This window comes from Artemia sp. Qi Xiang Cuo, chromosome 18, assembly GCF_049724085.1.
Source record: "Artemia sp. Qi Xiang Cuo chromosome 18, ASM4972408v1, whole genome shotgun sequence".
NCBI classification, from domain to species: domain Eukaryota; kingdom Metazoa; phylum Arthropoda; class Branchiopoda; order Anostraca; family Artemiidae; genus Artemia; species Artemia sp. Qi Xiang Cuo.
Window position 1 is genome coordinate 49652188 of NC_142811.1, and position 19974 is coordinate 49672161.

At 34.3% G+C, this 19974-nt stretch overlaps 1 protein-coding gene across 2 annotated transcripts in view; it reads right to left on the bottom strand.

Annotated features, from left to right (window-relative positions):
• Nucleotides 1–8295: 8295 nt before the first annotated feature.
• LOC148941599 (cytochrome P450 2U1-like) overlaps nt 8296–19974 on the bottom strand; it is a 156714-nt gene continuing 145035 nt past the window's right edge. For both annotated transcript variants that reach the window (XM_089103924.1, XM_089103925.1), the window contains exon 7: nt 8296–8490. In XM_089103924.1, the coding sequence (XP_088960050.1) occupies nt 8309–8490 (182 nt within the window). In that variant the 3' untranslated portion in view covers nt 8296–8308. The remainder of the gene's footprint in view (nt 8491–19974) is intronic.

Here is a 19974-nt window from a genome sequence, read left to right on the forward strand (position 1 = left end):
ATATTTTGCTTCTAGTTCTTGCTAAAGTAGTATTTTCTTTTTGCCATCTTTTATTTTAAGGCTCCTGGCTTTTAAGGAATCATTTTGTGTCTGTGAAAAGATAAAAATTGATAAATCTGAAAGCAAAAAAGCTTGCAAAGCAAATCGTACAGACAGGGTAAGGGTAGGCTTGAATTTATAGTATTACATTCAACCTTGATACTGTCTGCTCAAATAAGCCAATACATTGGTATAGCTCCAAATATTTTGTAAAGCTTCAGCTATACTCTTTTTTTTTATAGAGTATATATCAATATACTCTATAATACCATATTTCCATATAGTAAAGCTATTTTGTACAGCTATAGTATTAAATTCAGCCATGATTCTGTCAGCTCAGGTAATACAAGTACAGTGGAATAGCTCAAAATATGTTGTATGTCTTCATCTATGCTCTATATTTATTTAGAGTATACAATATATGTTAATATGCACTATAATATCGTATTTCCATATGATATAGCTATATTACATAGCTATGGTATTACATTCAGACTTTATCAGGGGCGGATATAGAGCAAAATCTTGGGAGGGGGCAATCTGACAAGGGCATCAATGAGCAAAACATTGGGGGGGGGGCAATGTGACAAAGGTGCCGATAATTGAACAAATTTATTCTAAAAAAATAGCTAAAAAAACAAAAAAAGCAGGGAAAGAGGGCACCAGACGAAATCGTCGGGGGGGGCCAGGCCCCCCTGGATCTACCTATGGCCTTTATACTCTCTGCTCAGGTAATGTCAATACAGTGGTATAGCTTCAAATATTTTGTATAGCTTCTCTATATTTATATTGAATGTATAGTACGCCTATATTTACATCAATATACTCTATATTAATATATTTCCATACGGTATAGCTATTTTGTGCAGCTATAGTACTAGATTCAGCCTTGATATTGTCTGCTCACGTAAATCAAATATTACGTGAGTATAGCTCGAATATTTTTGAACACAAATTTTCCACTCCTTCAAAGCTGTTTTATAACAAATACTGTTGCAATATTGAGTCTCTCATGACTGATTTATCGAACTAACACTCCTTAGCCATTCCCCCTGTTCGAAGCTTCTGTTTAGGCTATTTACAAAAAATTAAAGAAAATTAAAAAAATTTCATTAGCTTGTTTGAGACTAAACTTGCGTGTCCGGCGTTGATTCTGCGCCACTGGAATAACTTGTAAACATCAAAGCCCGAGTACAGCTGACTATTATTCACATAAGTTCCTGTTTTTTATATGTTTTAATCTTTCATATGACCTATTTCCCCTCTTTTTTATGGTTTAACCTCACTCTTTGATTGCGTTTCAATGTTGTTTTTTTCCATATGTAGCAGTAATTTTCAACAAAATTAAATATTCGGTTGCTCCGTTGAGACACTATCCTAAGGGAGTTTTCAGAAGCAATTTCTTTGCACGCTGTCCTTCAATGTCAAATGGCAGGTCAAGTAAACTTCTCTTAATGATATCCAATCGAACGCTTTAGAAGTAAAAACGGGGATGCTGATATAGGAAGTTGGGAAATTCCACGGACGAGGAACTAGTAAACTTGACCTAGTTCCGTAAAAATGGGATAATTAAAATCAACAAACCACATTTTCAAAGTTTTCCTTTTATAGACCCATATGAATTTAAGTAAAAACGCAGCCTGGCCATGGACTAAGGAAGTGGGCCAGTTGCATATTCCTGCCTCCTGGATCCCTTTTTGTTCAATATCAGCTTTTGCTTAATATATTAGCAATGACTTTAATGTCAGATGTTTCAAACAAGAATAGTTTTCTAATAAGGACTTAAGAGTTAGTACATAACTGAGAAGCATTGAGCAAAGGGGCTAAAAAAGTTACGGTCTGGGGGTTTGTGGCTAGATGCGCAATTAATCTCAAGTAATGTTCTATTAAACCATCTTTTTCCTAGATTCTTTTGTTGGTTATGAGTGACAATGATACTTTTACATTTCACATTGATTAAATCATGCACTTTCGCGTGGTTCTTCATCGAGGGGGGGGGGATAAAGACGAAATCTTATTTGATAATTTGAATAACAACTGCTCTGAAATCCATGAAAAACTTAAGACTCTGTTGCGCGGGCGGGCACCGAGGCATCGAGGCCACTTACTGCCAAAATATTTGTATCACTTGCAATTGTCACAATTTTGGTTTTAATTGCATAAAAGTAGAACTCTCACGTATTTGCTGGTCCTCGATAATCAGATAAGAAGCAACGCTATAGCGTTGCCTATAGTAAAGGCCAGACGGCTCCAGTGTTTTATTATTTATTATTATTTTTTTCCCAGAGGCACTTCATATGGAAGGGGTCGTTGTAGAAACTTCAAAAGGGGCTCATTCGATTGGAAATTGAGAGTTCTCGTGCTCTTTTTAATAGTCAAAAGTAATTGGAGGGCAACTAGCCCCCCCCACACCCATCATACTCCCAAACACATCCCATCAAAATTTTGAGATAGCCATTTTGTTCAGCGTAGTCGATTCCCAGATAGAAAATATATTTTTGAGGAGGACACTCCCCCGCAACCCTCAGGGCAAGGGTTTTAATTTATACCCTGGGGGCATATAAGGTTTTTATAGAAGGCGTTGTCATAGAAACTTGAAAACAGGCTCATTCGATTGGAAATTCAAATAGCTAGTGCCCTTTTTAATAGTCGAAAGTTATTAGAGGGCAACTAGCCCCCCCCCCATGCCCATCATTTCCCCAAACACATCCAATCAAAATTTTGAGATAGCAATTTTGTTCAGCTTAGTTGGTTTCAAGATAGAAAATATGTTTTTGAGGAGAACACTTCCCCACAAGTCTCAAGGCAAGGGTTTTAAGTTATGCCCTGGGGGCATATAAGTTTTTTTGTTTTTTTTAAAGGTGTTGTCGTAGAAACTTCAAAAAAGACTCATTCGATTGGAAATTCAAAGGGCTAGTGCCCTTCTTAATAGTCGAAAATGATTGGAGGACAGCTATCCCCCCCCACGCCCATCATTCCCCCAAACACATCCAATCAAAATTTTGAGATAGCCCATTTGGTCAGCGTAGTTGATTTCCAGATAGAAAATATGTTTTTGAGGAAGACACTCCCCCACAACCCTCAAGGCAAGGCTTTTAAGTCTATGGTTTTAAGGGTTAAAACTCAAAAACCTACTGCGTCATTGGCGCTTTACTGAAAACTATATTCGTCTTGAACAGTCTTGGAAAGTATAAACAACATCAAATTGAATATTTTATGTATAATGATATTAATTATTGAAAGATCCATCAGTTCAAGAATTCATTCCACTGTAATTGTATTTTTATTTTCAATACTGTAAGAACTGGAAAAGAAAATATTTGTAATATAATCCGTTTTCAGTTAAGTGCCAATGACGCAGCAGGCTTTTGGTTTTTATTTACAGTTAGGAAAGGAGGCAGTATCCAAACACTTGTATGTAGTGAAACTATATTCGTCTTTGACAACTTTAAAAAGAGCTAATAAATTAAGCTGAATATTTGATGCATAATGATATTAATTGCTGAAAGCTCATCAGTTCAAAATGTTACTATAATTTTAATGTTTATTTTCAATATTAAGTACAAAAGAACTATTTGTCATAAAATTGGTTTTCAGTAAAGCGCAAATGACGCAGCAGGTTTTAGACGTTCACAGTGAGAGAAGGAGGTCATACCCAAACTCTTGTTTGTAGCGATTTTTGTTCGTTTCAAGCTGGATTTGCATATTCAATTAAAGTTTCACTCGTTTTAAGATTTATTTATTCATTTACATTATTATCTGTTGTTTGTTTTTGCGCATTGATTGTTTATTTAATTTCTATTCGTTTTTAGTTTCATTTATACTACAATAGGAAAATACTTTTTTTCGTTTTAAGCTTGATATTCATATTCAATCTAAGCATTACTCGCTTTAATATCTATTTATTAATTTATATTATTACTTGTTGTATGTTTTTGCTATGATTGTCTATTTAATTTCTGTTCGTTTTGAGTTCGAATTTTGAAAGGTATTTGTATCTGCTGAGCTTAAGTTTAAAATGGCTATTACTTTTCTTTGAAAAATTTATTTTTCGCAAAGTTTTTTTAAATTAATTCCGAGAAATAGCTAATGCTAGTGCTATTTACGCTTTGAGCTTCTCAGGGTTTTAATGGCATAACCATTGATTGAGTCTTACCTCCATGAAGTAAAAAGGATATCCATAAACTAATCGAGGAATGCAAAAAAGAACTTGACAGCTGAATTTATCACTATCATCACTAGTTACGTTAGCTTCATAATAAACTAAATATAATTCTAAAAAAAAGCTTAGGAGATCCAATTTCCCTGGAAGAAAAACAAGTTTGGGTACTTATCTGTTATAGCAGCAACACTCAGGAATTACGTTTTCATTTTGCGAAACGAACAAACAATAATTCTTCAGCGTAGAGATGGACAGACTGATAATGTGATAACATATTTTATTTAAGACCTATAAAATGGCTGTGTGATTATAATATACATTTGACTTTTTTATTCCGATTCTCTGCCTATCAAAATGAACTAAAGCTGGTTTAGTTGAACATGAGTATGTTAACCCTAAATAATAAAATATCGGTTACACAATAACATATTTACAAATTAAGAACAAATATCAAAAGACAGATAATTTAAACAATCAGGGAATAGGTTCTGCTTTAGCAATAAAAAGCAAGACTAATATTATATATTATATATACAGATTATATATATATATATATATATATATATATATATATATATATATATATATATATATATATATATATATATATATATATATATATATATATATATATATATATATATATATATAAAGGTCAGTTACTTCTTTATGGACAAATATTTCTGGAGAACACAGTTTTTTGTCACGAGTTTGCAACAGTGAGTGATTTCCTTTAAAAAAGACTGACAAAAAATTGGTTGCGTCGGTTCACATAAATTAGGGGGTGGGGGCATTTTTTTAATCTAGGGGGAGCAATTTTGTTAGTTTTTCGCTTTACCAATGAAGGTACCAGTAAGAGCCATTTTTCAATGAAAATACCTGAAAAAACGTATTATAAAACTAGGGGGCAAGATCTTCGGAGCGCTAATGTCCCCTCCCCCGCAATTGAAGCCACTGCACAATATAGTAAAATCCGGATACTATATTGATTGTACAACACTATCCATTGCATCTCGGCTGTTCTCTGTCAAAACCTAATATGTGCATTCAATTGCGATAATACCTTTGCAAAATGTTTTGTGGTAGCATGCTTTATGCCTTTATCTTTATGCTTATGTTAAGAACCAGTAACTAATTGGTAATTAATGGATGTAACTTTTAATTTGTTTTCTTTATTTTTTTCAACTATCTCTTGTTCGTATTTTTCCCTCCTTTGTTTCATACTGAATAAGGGTTCAGTTTAATTTATTTATTTTTCTCTCTATGATAAAGAAGTTCTCATTATAAATTTTGTATTCCCATATAAAAAAGAGAAAGGGGTTATGTAATACAAGAGAAAGATAGGGTAAGAACATTGAGGCTATTTTATTTAGAGTATCAGTTATTTATTTCATTTATTTATTTTATGTATTGTTTAGAGTATCAGTTAAAGTAGTTTCGTAGGTTATGTTGCCGTTTTCTTTACGTTTGGAAGTGCCAAAAGCAAAATCGAAAATGCTGGAATTTAATAGAACGATTTTAGTTCAAATTTTCATTATACAACATTGTGGTCGAAGAATTTTATTACATTTTTGTGTTTCTTCCTAGAACATTTTTGTGTTCTATTCAATAGAGTCCAAGTATACCAAATCAAATGCTATTCTAATTTTATTCCAATAGGAGATAATTTTTTTCATGGTTAAAGCAACCAATGTTAAGGTATATAAAACAACACACATTTTAGTGATTCATTTTGTTAATATTTTTTTTCAATTACTACTTCATAACGCTCGGGTAAATAAACAAAACCCTCCACTTAAAGTTGGAGGTAGTTTAATTACGGACTATTAGCCTTGTTTCCGATTTGGAACACCTTGTTTGCTTATGTTTCTTGTAAATGTGCGATTTTGGGACAATCCTGTAGCAGAGCCTGAATTAGGTTACAACCTAATTTTTTTTTATAGAGAATGATCTCAGCTTTTTAATAAGTAGGAATTTGTTTTATTTCTGCATTTTTTTGACGTATTTTCAACGGATTTTTCAATCTAAAAAATGTGAACCAATTTTTGAAGACTAATTATTTAGAGGAGTAAAGCTGAATCTGTGCCAAAATTGAAAGCTCAAAAATCGTAGAGCTGTAGAAAAATAGCATACCACAAGTTGCGAAGCAGTGACGTAATTTTGTCAAAATCCTGGAGGGGATGGGAGGGGGGGGGGATAAAGCTGGAGCCAATTTTTCCAAATTAAGTGAAAATGAAAGTAAAACTAAAAAATGAACCACTTAGTACAATACAGTGACTATTTACTACTATTAAAGTACTATATAAAATACTTTATAGTACTATAAAGGTAAATATATACTAAAGAAAATTAATCCGTTTCTGTTGAGGCTTGAATTATGCAGCTTATCTTAATTTTGACAAGAGTTTTGAAGAACCTAAATTTCAGCTAGGGAGGGGGGGGGGGCAAACTCGGGTCTGGGGGACAAACAGATGTCTGGGAGGAACAGTTGCCCCCTTGCCCGATAGCAAATTACGTCGCTGTTACAAAGTGGACATAAGCCTTAAATTAGTGTAATATGTGGCTATGCCACATATTTTCCTCATGTTTTTGGCGTACTTTCAACGTATTTTTCAATCTAGAAAAAGTACAGAAATTCTGAAGACTATGTCGAGAAGTAAAGCTGAATGTATGCCATCGAAAGATAGCAAAATTTCTGTCTTTTATTAAAACATTGAAAATCGTAGAACTGCAGAAAAATAACATACCACAAGTTGCACAGAGGACGTAGACCTTTATTTAATGAAATGCGTGGCTGTGGAATAAATAACTAATAACATAAAAACGTCTTTAATCAATTTCATGTATAAATACTTTATTGTGCGTAGGTCTTCAAGTACCATGTAAATAATCAGTTAGACCTGTAAGTGGATATTCTGAGGAACCCAAGCCTGCTTGATTGCGGTTTATTTTCTGTAAATTGTGTCGAATCTTTCCGATGGCTTGGGATCAATATTTGCAAATCGCTTACGTTATTTTGTTTCCGAGCATTGAGTTATATTAAAGAGGATATTTAACTGGGGTACGCCAAAATTGTCCCCAACAGGGGGAGATATAACAGAAAAGCACTGGCTAAATTGTACTCGAGTTTTTGTGACCATGCAGTTTTGTTCCCAGCTGGCCTTCACATCCTGCTTCGACCAGGGAATATTAACCATATTAGAATTATATATTTCCGATATTGCAAGTTTTTATTGTATCTGCCTCTCAGATACAGTAATAGAAAGATTATGCGGTTTTCTGGTGCTCCAGATATTGTAAGTTGTTTTGTCAAACAAAGTAGACGTCTTTAAGAGAATATAGGGCCGTTTTTTCACTCATCAATGTGCTAATATCTTACAACTTTTGTCAGAAAACGCTTTAAAATAAAATCTTTGAACAAAGATCTTACATCTTTGGTCATTTTTGTGCAAACGTCTTTCATCATTCTGCTCTGATCAGCCGTCTGAGAACAATGATGAGTAAATCATCAAATTTCTCTCATCATTGTTCTATATGGCAGCACAGTGGCGGTCTTCACACTTTTTGCTAACATCAGTGAGCTGTAAGATCTTAGAACAAAGATGAGTTAAAAAACAATAATCTTTGCAGAAAGATGCAAGATCTTAGATGTAAGATCTTAGTGCTAAAAAACGGGCATTATTTATGCTACCTTGGGTGTTAACCACCCTCTTATCCGGGTAGCCATAGCGCATTGAGTGTAATATTTATTTATTTGTGTTTATGTTAAATGTATTTTTGTGTTTTTTTCTCTTTTATTGTGTTACTGCACTTCATTTCCTGTATAGTGGGTTAAAAAATAAATTATTTAATTATTACTAGTGAGCGTAATCTATCATCAAGCACTAAAACAAATTTTTTAATAATTTCTTTAACGCACTTTATTAGTAACTACTTCATAATGATCGGGTCTCGAGGTTAAACCAAGAATCTCTTTTAAAATTGGTGGCTGTTTGCCTGTAAGCAGCCAGTATGATTTTCAACTTGAAACAACAGATTGTTTATCTTCTTTGATTATAACCGCCTATTCTGTCATCAAGGATTACAAGAACATATAAGATAAACCATTTAATCCACTTTGTTAATAACCACTTCATAAGGCTCAGGCCTCAAGGTAACACCAAAAATTCCTTTTAAACTTGGAGGGGGTTTACCTATGGGTAGAGAAACTTTGAAATGTTGTACCAAAGAACCAAGCATAATAAACAATTCGGCTTTAGCTAGTGACTCTCCAGGACAAGCACGTCTCCCTGCAAAATTGAATAGATTTTACTGTATTTGACAGGTACAATTGGTACAAGTAACAGCAGAGCCAGTACTGAATTTTTACAAGACTTGTTCATGCAACTTTTTCACTGGCCTTTAATTCGAGGAGGGTAATGGTGCAAAAGAGATTCAGGTTACGTTAGAGTATTATACAATTTAAATAAAGACTTTGCCTGGGGAATTTGGGGTGCTGCGACAACCTTTGGTCGGGTTCACCATCACAAATACTATGGGGTAGCACTTCTACTCTGTTTCTTCTACTTGAATTAAATAGTGTAGCTGCCAACCCCACAACACCTTAATAAGATGTATCCTAAGAAGAGTTTTTACTTTAAATTAAAATGTGTTAGGTTTATTAAAAATGGTCTCAAAACACCTTTTTTAGTACATATCTGTTAGCCAGTACACACTCGAGAATTTACATTTATAAACTCAGATAATAACTGGTTTATTGCTGTTTGTATATGGAGACAATTAGCTTCGGCTCGTTGGAAAACTACATTGTAGCTATATTACAATAATTATTTAGTTGATATTTTGGTTAGGTTAGGTTACATTCTGCTTGGAGCCCTGCTATACTTAACCCCCCCCCCCCCAATGAGCAAATATACAGCCCAAATTATGTATATCTTATCTCCCAAGCGTCTGAGTTGTTTCAACCCCGTGCCAGTAGATCCAAGTTCTTGAGTGTGTGCTGGCCAACAGATAAGTATCCCTTTTTTGTTTAAAATTAACTTTATTCTCTATTTTGCCAAATACTCCTAATTTCAAAATACAACAAAGAAATGTTAACAGTTTTAAAATGCACCATCTATCTAATGCAGTATTTATTTGTCACATAACATCAAATCTAACCCAATCTTTGCTGCTATTTGTTTTGATGTATTAAATGACAATAGCAATTTAATTAACTGTATCACCGGGTGATTACCATGCAAAATAATTTACTAATAATTGCAGAACCCCACCATGACCTTTAATTATTGTTTACAGTTGCTGCAGAAGCATTTGGGCGATGATAAATTTCCCTAGCCTGAAATATATCGGAAACGAATAAAAAGTGGATCAATCTCCAAATTTTTGTCCCCCTTTGTCTCTGAAGGTAAGGAAGCTTTCCGATTCTTGCTTGCAAGCCTTCGTTCATGATAGAGCAGAACTCTTCTAACATTGAAGCTTAACACCTAGACCAAAGAGTATGGGTAAATTATAAGAGTAGAAACTGATGGCAATGGTTGGAAAACACACCAGTGCCAACTAGCGTTAGGCGTTTCTTGGTGTTTTTTAGTAACAATAAGGCAAACCTAGTGTAATTACTGCGACTGTCAAAAGTAGTGTAGTAATAAGTGTCTAATTTTAGTTTCTGGAAAGTTCATTATATTTGAAACTAATGTCAAGAAACTCGGGACGCTAGATGGCGATGGTGATATTTAAAATATTAGAACCATTTTCCGCTCTTATAAGCTACCCATACTCTTCGATCAAGACTCCCATCTAAAATTTCATGTTTTTAGTCTCATTGGTTGTAAATATTTACCGACCAAATTCCAAGTGAATCTGGATACTTTACTACAGAAAACAAGTGATGATTCATTCCCGTATGCCCTTTTGCCCTTACAAATTGCCCAGATGAGTTTCTAGCAAATCTGAGCACTTTTGAAATTAGAAGAAGAGAAAAGATATAGCCTTTGAAAATCTTTATTCTCATGCCCTATTTACCCAACGCAATTTCTCCATAGATGGAAAAACAGGCTGTGAAAAAATCTAGCCAACCTTTCTGCTAAAAAGATAGCGGTGAGGGATTGCTGGAGGGTTGCTAGATGTCCTCTTTATGCCTCCAATTATACACAGTTTAACCTACTGTAGGAATCATGTTCAAATAATGTTAAATATGCCTAAGTTTCTTCTAAAAAGCAAGCGGGTAGTTAAGTGGAAGGTTATAAAGGAGCCAAAGACCGATCTTAATCTAAAATTGTATAAATCGAATATCGTTGCAGATTTTGACTTAATGTGAATCATGGTTGTATTTCTACTAAATATTTGAAGACAGTACGGGGTAGGGGTATCGGAGGAATGTATTGGGCTGCATTGGTACTCCAATTCTAAAGATTAAAAATCATAGTAAAATTCCGGCTAAAAATATATGCTCCATCACTATCTTTTTGCAAATAAGTCCGCATGAATGTTATAATATGCATGAGAAAGTTGATGGATGTGTAGGTGAGGGAATATTGGAAGGACCATTGGTCGGTTTTATGTGTCCAAATAGGCTGTAATCTATGTGGTCTTACACTTGAAATAGCGTGTAACATGTCTATGTTTCTTCAAGAAAAAGTGGCAGGGAGAGAGTATCGGGTGTTGGATCTCAATTTCTGTCTCCAATCATACACATTGGGAAGCCTTATGTTGCAGGTGAGCACCCATTGATTGAAAATGGTTGCACGATTCTGGTTAAAAAAGAAGCCACACTTTTAACTTCTTACAAAGAAGCTGGTGCAGGGATGCTTAGCAGTACAGAGGCCGCGTTCCCACTTTGATCATCTATTATTACTTGGTAATTAGGCATTATATTCGATTAAGACAAAACTTAAACATAACTATTTTTCTGCTACAAAGTTGGAAGTGAGAGGGGCGGAAGAAAAAGGACTAACTATGATTCTCTAATTGCAGAAATTTTACATAGTTTTATTTTAAAGAAGGTTCAATGTATTCACTTTTTTGCTAAGAAGTCAACTGGGGAAAAGGGGGGAGTGTTGCACAATGTGCCTCAAATAATACAGGTTGGAACTACATGTGATATTCTGCTTAAAACAAGCTGCTACATCTCAATCATTCTCCTAGAAAATCAAAATAAAAGGGAAGTGAACGAAGCACCATAATGTATTCAGCTTGTTTTTACACCAAGTCAGGATTTGGCTCATTTTCGCCCCAAATTAGGGCTTAGCTAGTTTCTGTACTAAATTATTATCCATTTTTTTTTTTACTTCAAAAGCCAACCATGACAATGAACTTGTCAGCCTCTTGTCAGTTTTTCCAAAATGCTTATCTCTTGAACTGATTTCTCTCTAAGAAAACGTCATGTTTTCTGATCTTACATTTTGTCTGTATTCATTACTGTATTCTCAGCTCCTTCTGACTAGCTCTGCCCAGCTTTCATGAGAGCATTAACAAATACCTACTCTACGACTTGTAGGATGGCATATTTTAAGGCTAGTTTTGAGCTGTCTATCTCCACCTTGATTTGATGAGACCGAAAGAGAAGTGGGCCTCAATTATCTAGGCTCACTGAGTTACAGGTTAGTTTAAAATATGAGTTTCAACTTAGAATATTATCAACAGAGCAGTTTTGCTCAGTTGAGCCAAGCGCTTCGAGTGGACACCAAACTAATCTCCGATATCAAGTATCATAATTAATGAAGAAATAGTCAACTTGGTACTGCTGCATCGAGGGAAAACTTACACCACGAAAACTGCTGATGCTGAAGCGCTTAGAGTAGTCGACCACAAATTCCTTCACAGAACACTGAGACTTCGACTAACTGTTAAGGTTAAGAACAAAAACAGATATACAATTAAGGTCTTCCATACGACGGTGTAGGTCACATCTCTCGACGGGCATGTCTGCTGACAAACTGAAGACCATCTCAAGAAGAAATTATTAACTGACCTACCAATGGCCTTTCGGAAGAAACACCCTAGTCTTCCACACAAGACCTTGCTTGCCGCAATCCAGACCGAGTTGGAGCTCCTAGGTGTCATATGCCAAAATGGCAGAAGATGGGCTTGATTGGTCATCATTACCGCTTGTCACCTCTTATGAACTAAGATAAGCAAGAAAATTTCTTAACCTGGAAAGAAAAGTATGTTTAACTTCTGAGCACCCGGGAGAGATGATAGCACCCGGGATGAGCACCCAGGAGCACCGGCTTGTCACGTAGGTTTGTTGCAATAATTTATGTCAGTAAGTGGCTCAACTCTAGAGGAGTTGATCAGGGCTAACTCAAATATGCAGCTTTTCTAGTTCTAAGCGTTTGTAACTCTTAGCTCCTGCCTTAATTATAAGCTTGTTGAACAGTCAATAGCTAAGACTTTCTTCATAAACGAACCGGATTTTAAATCCATTGTCTGGAGTGTAATGTATGCCACTCCACTGATAATGTAGAACATAAAACGTCGTTTCACTAATAATTGAGATCGTGAGTTCATAATCTAGATGGTGAAATTCACAATCGTACTGGAAAAAAAGATTGGGGGTTTTGTCAGTTGATTTTTCATGTTCTTCGGTATTTCAAATTGTGATGTTTCGCATTTTGTAATTTGACGATCAAGTCTTTTAATTCAACTTTATAAACTCTTTTGTTCCTCTGATAATCTTAAATCTTCCTTCAAGAACTTGGGTTGTCTATAAAAAGCCCTTGGTTTAAGCAAATTTAAAAGTCAAACTGCAGATCTAAGTCCATAGATAGACGCAAACTTTCCAATAAAGAGCAATAAAAAAGGCTTTTTTTCACTGCAATAACTTGCAACATCGCTTTGCAACATCGGGGAAAATTTCGCAACAAATGGCGTCAAAGCATCAGATCCTGATTTTGTTTTCTTAACATCTCCTTAAGAAGGTTTAGAGAGGTAGATCAAATGTTGCCAAACTATCATTTTATCAATAAATATCTGCTAGGGAACATAAGGAAGTCTTAAAAAGAAAAAAAGCTACGCAGAAGTCCAAAAAAGGAAAACATTTCTATTTAAACTACTCCAAACTTTACTTTTTGGGAAATATGGAAAAATTTATAAGCAAGCAGTTTATTAGCACCCAGCAAGAAAAATAAATAAAAAAGATTCAGAACTGAAAAAAAAATTGTTGACAAGTCAGTAAAACGAATTTGATACTTTCTAGTCATGCGATAACTTGTTCGAAAATTCTGAAAAAACTGTTGCCAAATAAGTGCAAAAAATTTAGCTTATCTAGGAATAAAAAATTACTTTCTGAAAAAAAACATCTATAAGTCTTTTCATCTTTAGTGATTTGAATTTCACAAAATAAAGCATGTGTTCGTATATTCCGGAAGTTTGATTTCTAGTTCGATAACATGAACACAAATGAAGGGTAGCGAAACATTGCAATAGCCTCAAATTTTTAAGTTTACACAATCAGTTTCCCAACCTTCGTAATCATGTTCAAAAAATAAGGAAAGAGCCGGGTCCCTATTTCCCCCTAAAGGATATCCCATGTCAAAACGAAACGGAATAACCTGGTGGTTAAAACAACTAAATTTCAATCGACAAGCGAGAAAAATTAACCAGAACTCTAGTTCCTAAAACTTGTAAATAGTTGTTGCAGCAGTTATGGCCTGTGACTATGCTTGTGGTCCACGACAAACAAGTATTCTTTTTGGAGATAGAGGGATAAGCTACAATTTCCGTTGCACATTAGCCATTGAATTTAAAAATACCAAAAATAAGTTTTATGTGCACGCAGCTACCACAGCATAAATATTATACACTACTGAAACTTTTTATAATCTTCATTGAAGATTTTTGGAACACGTCATTCGCACACTTTTCTTCATGACTCCACCTTTGCGCAACCGCAGTACCTATGCTGTGGCCAAGTAGCAGTTGAAGCTATTGCTGTGACGCTTTGGGAAATTTCCCAAGTCGCCCGCTGTGATGTGTCCCATTTCTGAAACAGATTTTCACTACTGTAGAGCACCTATGCTGTAGAAGCCACATCCAAAAGTGACATGCTAAAGGCTGCTCATTACCAGTTTCTGCACCATAATTTCCGCCTATAAGGCAGTGAGTCTGCAGATATGAAAAAAAAAGTTTTTTTTTAACTGAGAGTAAGGAGCGACATTAAAACTTAAAACGAACAGTTTTTTTAGTTAATTTCTGAACGTTTTTGAATTAATGTAGCTTTGATTTTGGCTCACCGTACATGAATAATTAAAACGAAATTCGCACATTAATTTTCCGTTTTTTTTGTTAAATGGCTTTCTTGAAATTTTTTTCTGGCGTAACTTGCGAATAAACTTACGTAACGAATTTCTATATTCGTTACAAGTCTATTTTCTACAGATATGGCAAGTATCTACTTCGTCTTCCAGTTTGGATGAGGAATTCGAATATATCTCTGAAGTATGGTATAGCCGACCCGCTTATAGCTGTACTGAATCGCCATGTTCGATTTGCAAAGGCGTTTGAACCAAGCCTCTCTTCATTATATGTCGCAATAACTTAATTCTGTTTTTTTTTTTTTGTCGTAGGAATGTTCTTAATCTTGTTTTTCTGTAGTTGAGTTTTCTTCGGATATTTTGTTGTTATTTGATGTTACTTTTTTTTTCTTTTCTTGTACTCCATTTACAACATTTTGTATAAATGTATTTCCCATTATTACATTTTGTAATAATGGGTAATAAAATAATAAAAATAATAATAATAATAATAATAATAATATTCGTATGTTTTTATTACGTATATTAGGGAGGTCGCCCCCTATTCAGTACCTCGCTCTTCACGCTAAAGTTCGAATTTTGTTCGAATCACAAACCCTTGAATCACAAAGGCCGATTAATTAGAATAGATAGCTCTTTTGAAAGTACTAAAAAAAACTTTTGCGTAAAAAGTGAGGTATTGACTAGGGGGCGAACCCCCCTCATATACGTAATCATTTTTGTTCGTTTTAAGTTTTAATGTTGCTCCTTACTTTCAGTTGAAAAAAACTTGTTTTTTTTTATTTAATTTCTGATCGTTTTTTAAATAATGCTGGGGAATCTGACGCCCCATTCATAGAAATGTCCTTTCCACCAAGGAAACATCCTCCATGGACAGATTCTCCCTCATAATCCTTACTCTGACCCCCCACCAGAAAAAAATTCCTCCTGAAAACGCCTGTATACTTCCCAATAACCAATACTATATGTAAACAACGGGCGAAGTTTATAACTTACAGCCCTTTCCCTAGGAACTGTGGGGGATTAAGTCATCCTCAAAGACATATTAATTAGATTTTTCATAATACTGAACAAAATAACAATCTCAAAATTTTGATTGGCTGACTTCGGGAAAAAAATGAGCGGGGGAGAGGGCCCAGTTGCCCTCCAATTTTTGTGGTCACTTAAAAAGGGCACTAGAACTTTCAATTTCCGTTCGAATGAGCCCTCTCACGATATTGTAGGACTAATGGATCAATACAAAGACCCCTTAAAAAAAAAAAAAAAAAAAAAATAACAAACAAACAAGCATCCGTAATCTTTCTTCTGGCAAAAAATGCAAAATTCCACATTTTTGTAGATAGGAGCTGGGAACCTCTATAGTAGGGTTCTCTGATACGCTGAATCTGATGGTGTTTTTTTCATTAAAGTTCCATGACTTTTAGGGGTTGTTCCCCCCTTTTTCGAAAATAAGACAAATTTTCTCAGGCGGGTAATTTTTGATGGGTACGACCAAACTTGATGAAACCTATATATCTGAAATAAGCATAAAAATCTGATTCTTTTGATGTATCTATTGGTATAAAAATTCCGTTTTTAAAGTTTTGGTTACTATTGAGCCGGATCGCTCCTTACTTACAGTTCGTTACCACGAACTGTTTGAAAATTAAGAAACATCTAGAAGCTCACATGAAGCCTAGCATACACTCATTAGCAAATTTTGCATAAACTAAGGGGTCGGGCTAGAACTATGGGGTCGGACTATTCCATCCTTAGGATGGAATAGAATGATAGGTCATAATCATTTTTACCACATAAAGTTTATAACTATTTGACCCTTCTAATATATATAAATGCAAAAAAAATGTAAGCTTCATGTCAGAATTTAATCAAGTATAGTGTGGACACCCAAACCCAGAAGAGTAAAGAAACTACATCTGTAAAAATTTGCCCCCACCCTGGAAATAAAATTTACTAGATACCCCCCGCCTCATCGTCCTTGGAGAAATGTTTGTTATCTCAGTTGCTATCCGCACTTATTCAGATAATACTTCTTCTGATTGAGAAAGACCACCAATCGTTTGGGCATGGGAACACAATCAACGTCAACTGATTTTGTACTGCTGGCAAGTTCAATAGGGAATTATTTTTGGAGGTGTATAGTATACACTGAAACATTGCTAATGTACAATTTATGTCCGTGTCAGAAAAAACTTCAGACAGAGAAATCAAGGGAACCACAATGTTGTTCCACGAGAAAAATTATATTGATTTTCAAAGGAAAGAAAATGGTTCATGTTTTCAATACGATGCCTAGTTAAGTGTTTAACGAAAGCCTGAGAGTGTGCCTGACAGCACTTTGTATTTTCTAAGCACATAAGATTTCCTAACAGATTTTCAGATTTTCTAACAGATCTTCTTCTTTAAACGTTCTAATTTTGCTAATTGAAATCAGGCATGTACGTAAGGGAGATGAGTTCCCCTTGAATTCACAAAAAGAGTTTATTGAGTCTATCCTTGGCACCTTTGAAGAGTTGCAAATAAAAAATACAATCATCCATAGAATTATTAAAAGAATTTAAGATGTTTGTATATTGGTATTTTCATTATTTTTGCTTCTTTGACTTCATCCTTTTAGTTTTTCTGGTTATTGGAAATGAATTGGTACTTGAACGAGGCTACATATAAAAAAAAAAAAATAAATAAATAAATAAATAAATTAAAAAAAAAATATTGGCACAAGGCTGTACTATTACCACCTAATTAAGGCATCATGTCCATAAGACTCTTCTTTGTAATATTTTTTTTTTCAAATTAAACATTTAAGACTATAAGGTAACTTAGACGTTAAAGTTTTAACACCGATCGAGGTGGCTGTTAATGCTTTTTCAACTATATGTCTACAAGGTAAAAGTAAAAAAGGCTGTTTTTGGTAATTTCATTACAAAAAAAAAAAATAAAAAAAAAACCAAATTGCATTTATTGAGCGCCATATGACACTTTATGATGGCATTATTAAGTCAACTTAATATAAAGCTACAGGATATAAAAATTAGTTTTAAATGATCCTTAAATAGCTCTCTATCTTGTTGCAGCTACCTTCTAGTTCTGTTGGTCAGTAGGGAATTTCTTTAGTAATAGAAAAAGGACTAAGAGAGGGAAACATTGAAGAGGGGAATTTCAAACCTTAGGGTTAGGGTTTTCAACCGTATAGATTAAGACAGTAACCCTTCGTTCTTCCCAGCCTTTTCATTCCAGGAATCGCACCTATAGCAATTTTTGGGTGCCATATATCATTATGTCGTGCCATATATGTATTTTAAAGTCAAATTTAAAAAACGCGATTCGATATAAAAATTAGACTTTAAACGAGCCCTTGAACAGCTCTGGATGATCTTCAAGTGTCCCATCCAGCCTCTCCATTCCAGGAATGGCACGCAAATTTTATTTTTTGTGCCATAAAGCACTTTGTGATGGCACCATCAAGTAGGCTCTATAAAAAGAGATTAGATATAAAAATATTATTTTAAATGAACCCTTAAGAAAATCTTTATGATGTTCCATTGTCCTCCCCCCAAGTGGCAAAGGAAGCAAATAGAGGACCCATCAGTCGCTCTCGATAAAAAAAGTGGACTCATGCAAAAAAAAAAACATTTTCCTTTTTAGTTCAAGGTTGGGGAATTTAAATGTCCTGAATAGGGTTTCTGACAATAGTAACTTCGATGGCAGAGTCTTTTTCGTTACGATGCCATCCTTGTGGAATTTTAAACCCTTTTTCAAAATTCTGGTAAGTATGTTTCGAAAATGGCATTTGGCTGTAAGAAGACATTTCCTCACTCACACAGGTAATTGATTTTTTTTATTTTCACCTACTCAAATTTACAAAGGATAAATACCCCATTGACTCTTTTTGCAACAAATCCCAGACTTTTAAAGCAAAGTTTGACAGAGATGGGAAGTTAAACTTATATTAAATACCCTGTTTTAGAAAAAATCACGTTAATTTCATTATTTTCTCTGCCTAAGCTTGAAAAAAAAGATTTATAAGGTTAATTGTCACTATTTTTAAAACTTAAAAAAAAACGTAAAAAAAACAGTTTTTCTGATGAAAGTGATGAAAGTGAAGTTGAAACTTAAAACGAACAAAAATCGACAAAACTTGATGGACAATTTTGAGTCTCAAATATGTTGCATTAATCACGAATCACTAATTTTTTCTCGTTTTAAGTTTCAACTCCGTCTTTGCTTTAATCAAACAAATTTTCTTTAAAAAAGTTATAATAGTAAAAGAAGTCACGAAACGAAGAAACGATGCTGAAAAAACGCAGAAAAAAGACGAAACAACGAGCATAAACTGATAATTTCTTTTTATTATTTTCAATTAGTGCTTAGCCATGCAGTCAATGTACTTTAGTAACTGTTGCTTTTATATTTGATCCGGGTTGCAGCGGTAGTTAGCAACCTAGTAAGAGACGATCACGCCCCATAGTAAATATGAATTAGCTCGTAAATCCTATAACTAGAATCAGATAAAGAAAATAAGTAAACTATTAGAACTGCCTTGTCCGAAACTCCTATATAAGAAACTTACTGTCCATTGGTTTGAACAACAAGGGAAACATACTGGCTTGAAAATCAAGAAAAGTGGCTGAAACCACGGTATTCCCATAAACGACATTTTTTTTCTTCTTATTTTTCGTCGTAGCTAGCTTGGCACTGGAGTATCCTAGAGAGTTGTGTAATGGCTCATTTTAAGGGAAATTGCCACATCTAGTGCCTTTTGTAGTTGAAAAAAATTATTTTTAAAATATAATCAGTTTTTTTACTACAAAATGCATTTTTCTATAGCACTGTAGTAGCTTTTGTTATTATAACATTAGGAATTTGTTACCTCTATATAATATAAGTTTCAGTGGATATAGCTGAAACCTAGTAAGGAACAAATTGTAATGAAGAATCATTAAAGTATTTAATTATGATAAAGCTAAAGGTACAAGAAAAAACTACAAAAACTTTGTAAACTGCAAAAATATTGAGGATGTTTTAGTAACAATTTCACTTTATGAAATGAAACTATGTAAATTCCTAAAAATTTTTAAATAATATATTTAAAGACCGCAATGGCTAAACATAACAAACGATAAAGGAAAAATTGTGAACAAAATCCCAAAGTGGAAGAATTTTAGTCAGTAAAACGGAATAATCATAAAAGCACGTATTAAGGCCGCTAAGCCATCTTTGTTCTCCGCTATTCCATCTCTGGTGCTAATCATGGTTGCAGTGATGACTGAGAACTAGTAAAGAGCGTACCAGACCTCATTGGATTTAAAAAAAACTACACCAATGAATCGACCGTATTGTGTGAATTTCTCTTTGTTACTGATTGTAACGACGAGTCTAATCGCAATGACGACACTGGCGAGGATGACTGTTTAGAGCTATGGCAATTTTCAGCATTTCCCATCTTGGCATTTCTTTTAATCTTATTGTGTTTTTTTGACTTTACTTTTACTCGAAGCATAAGATATGTGAAAAGCAGGG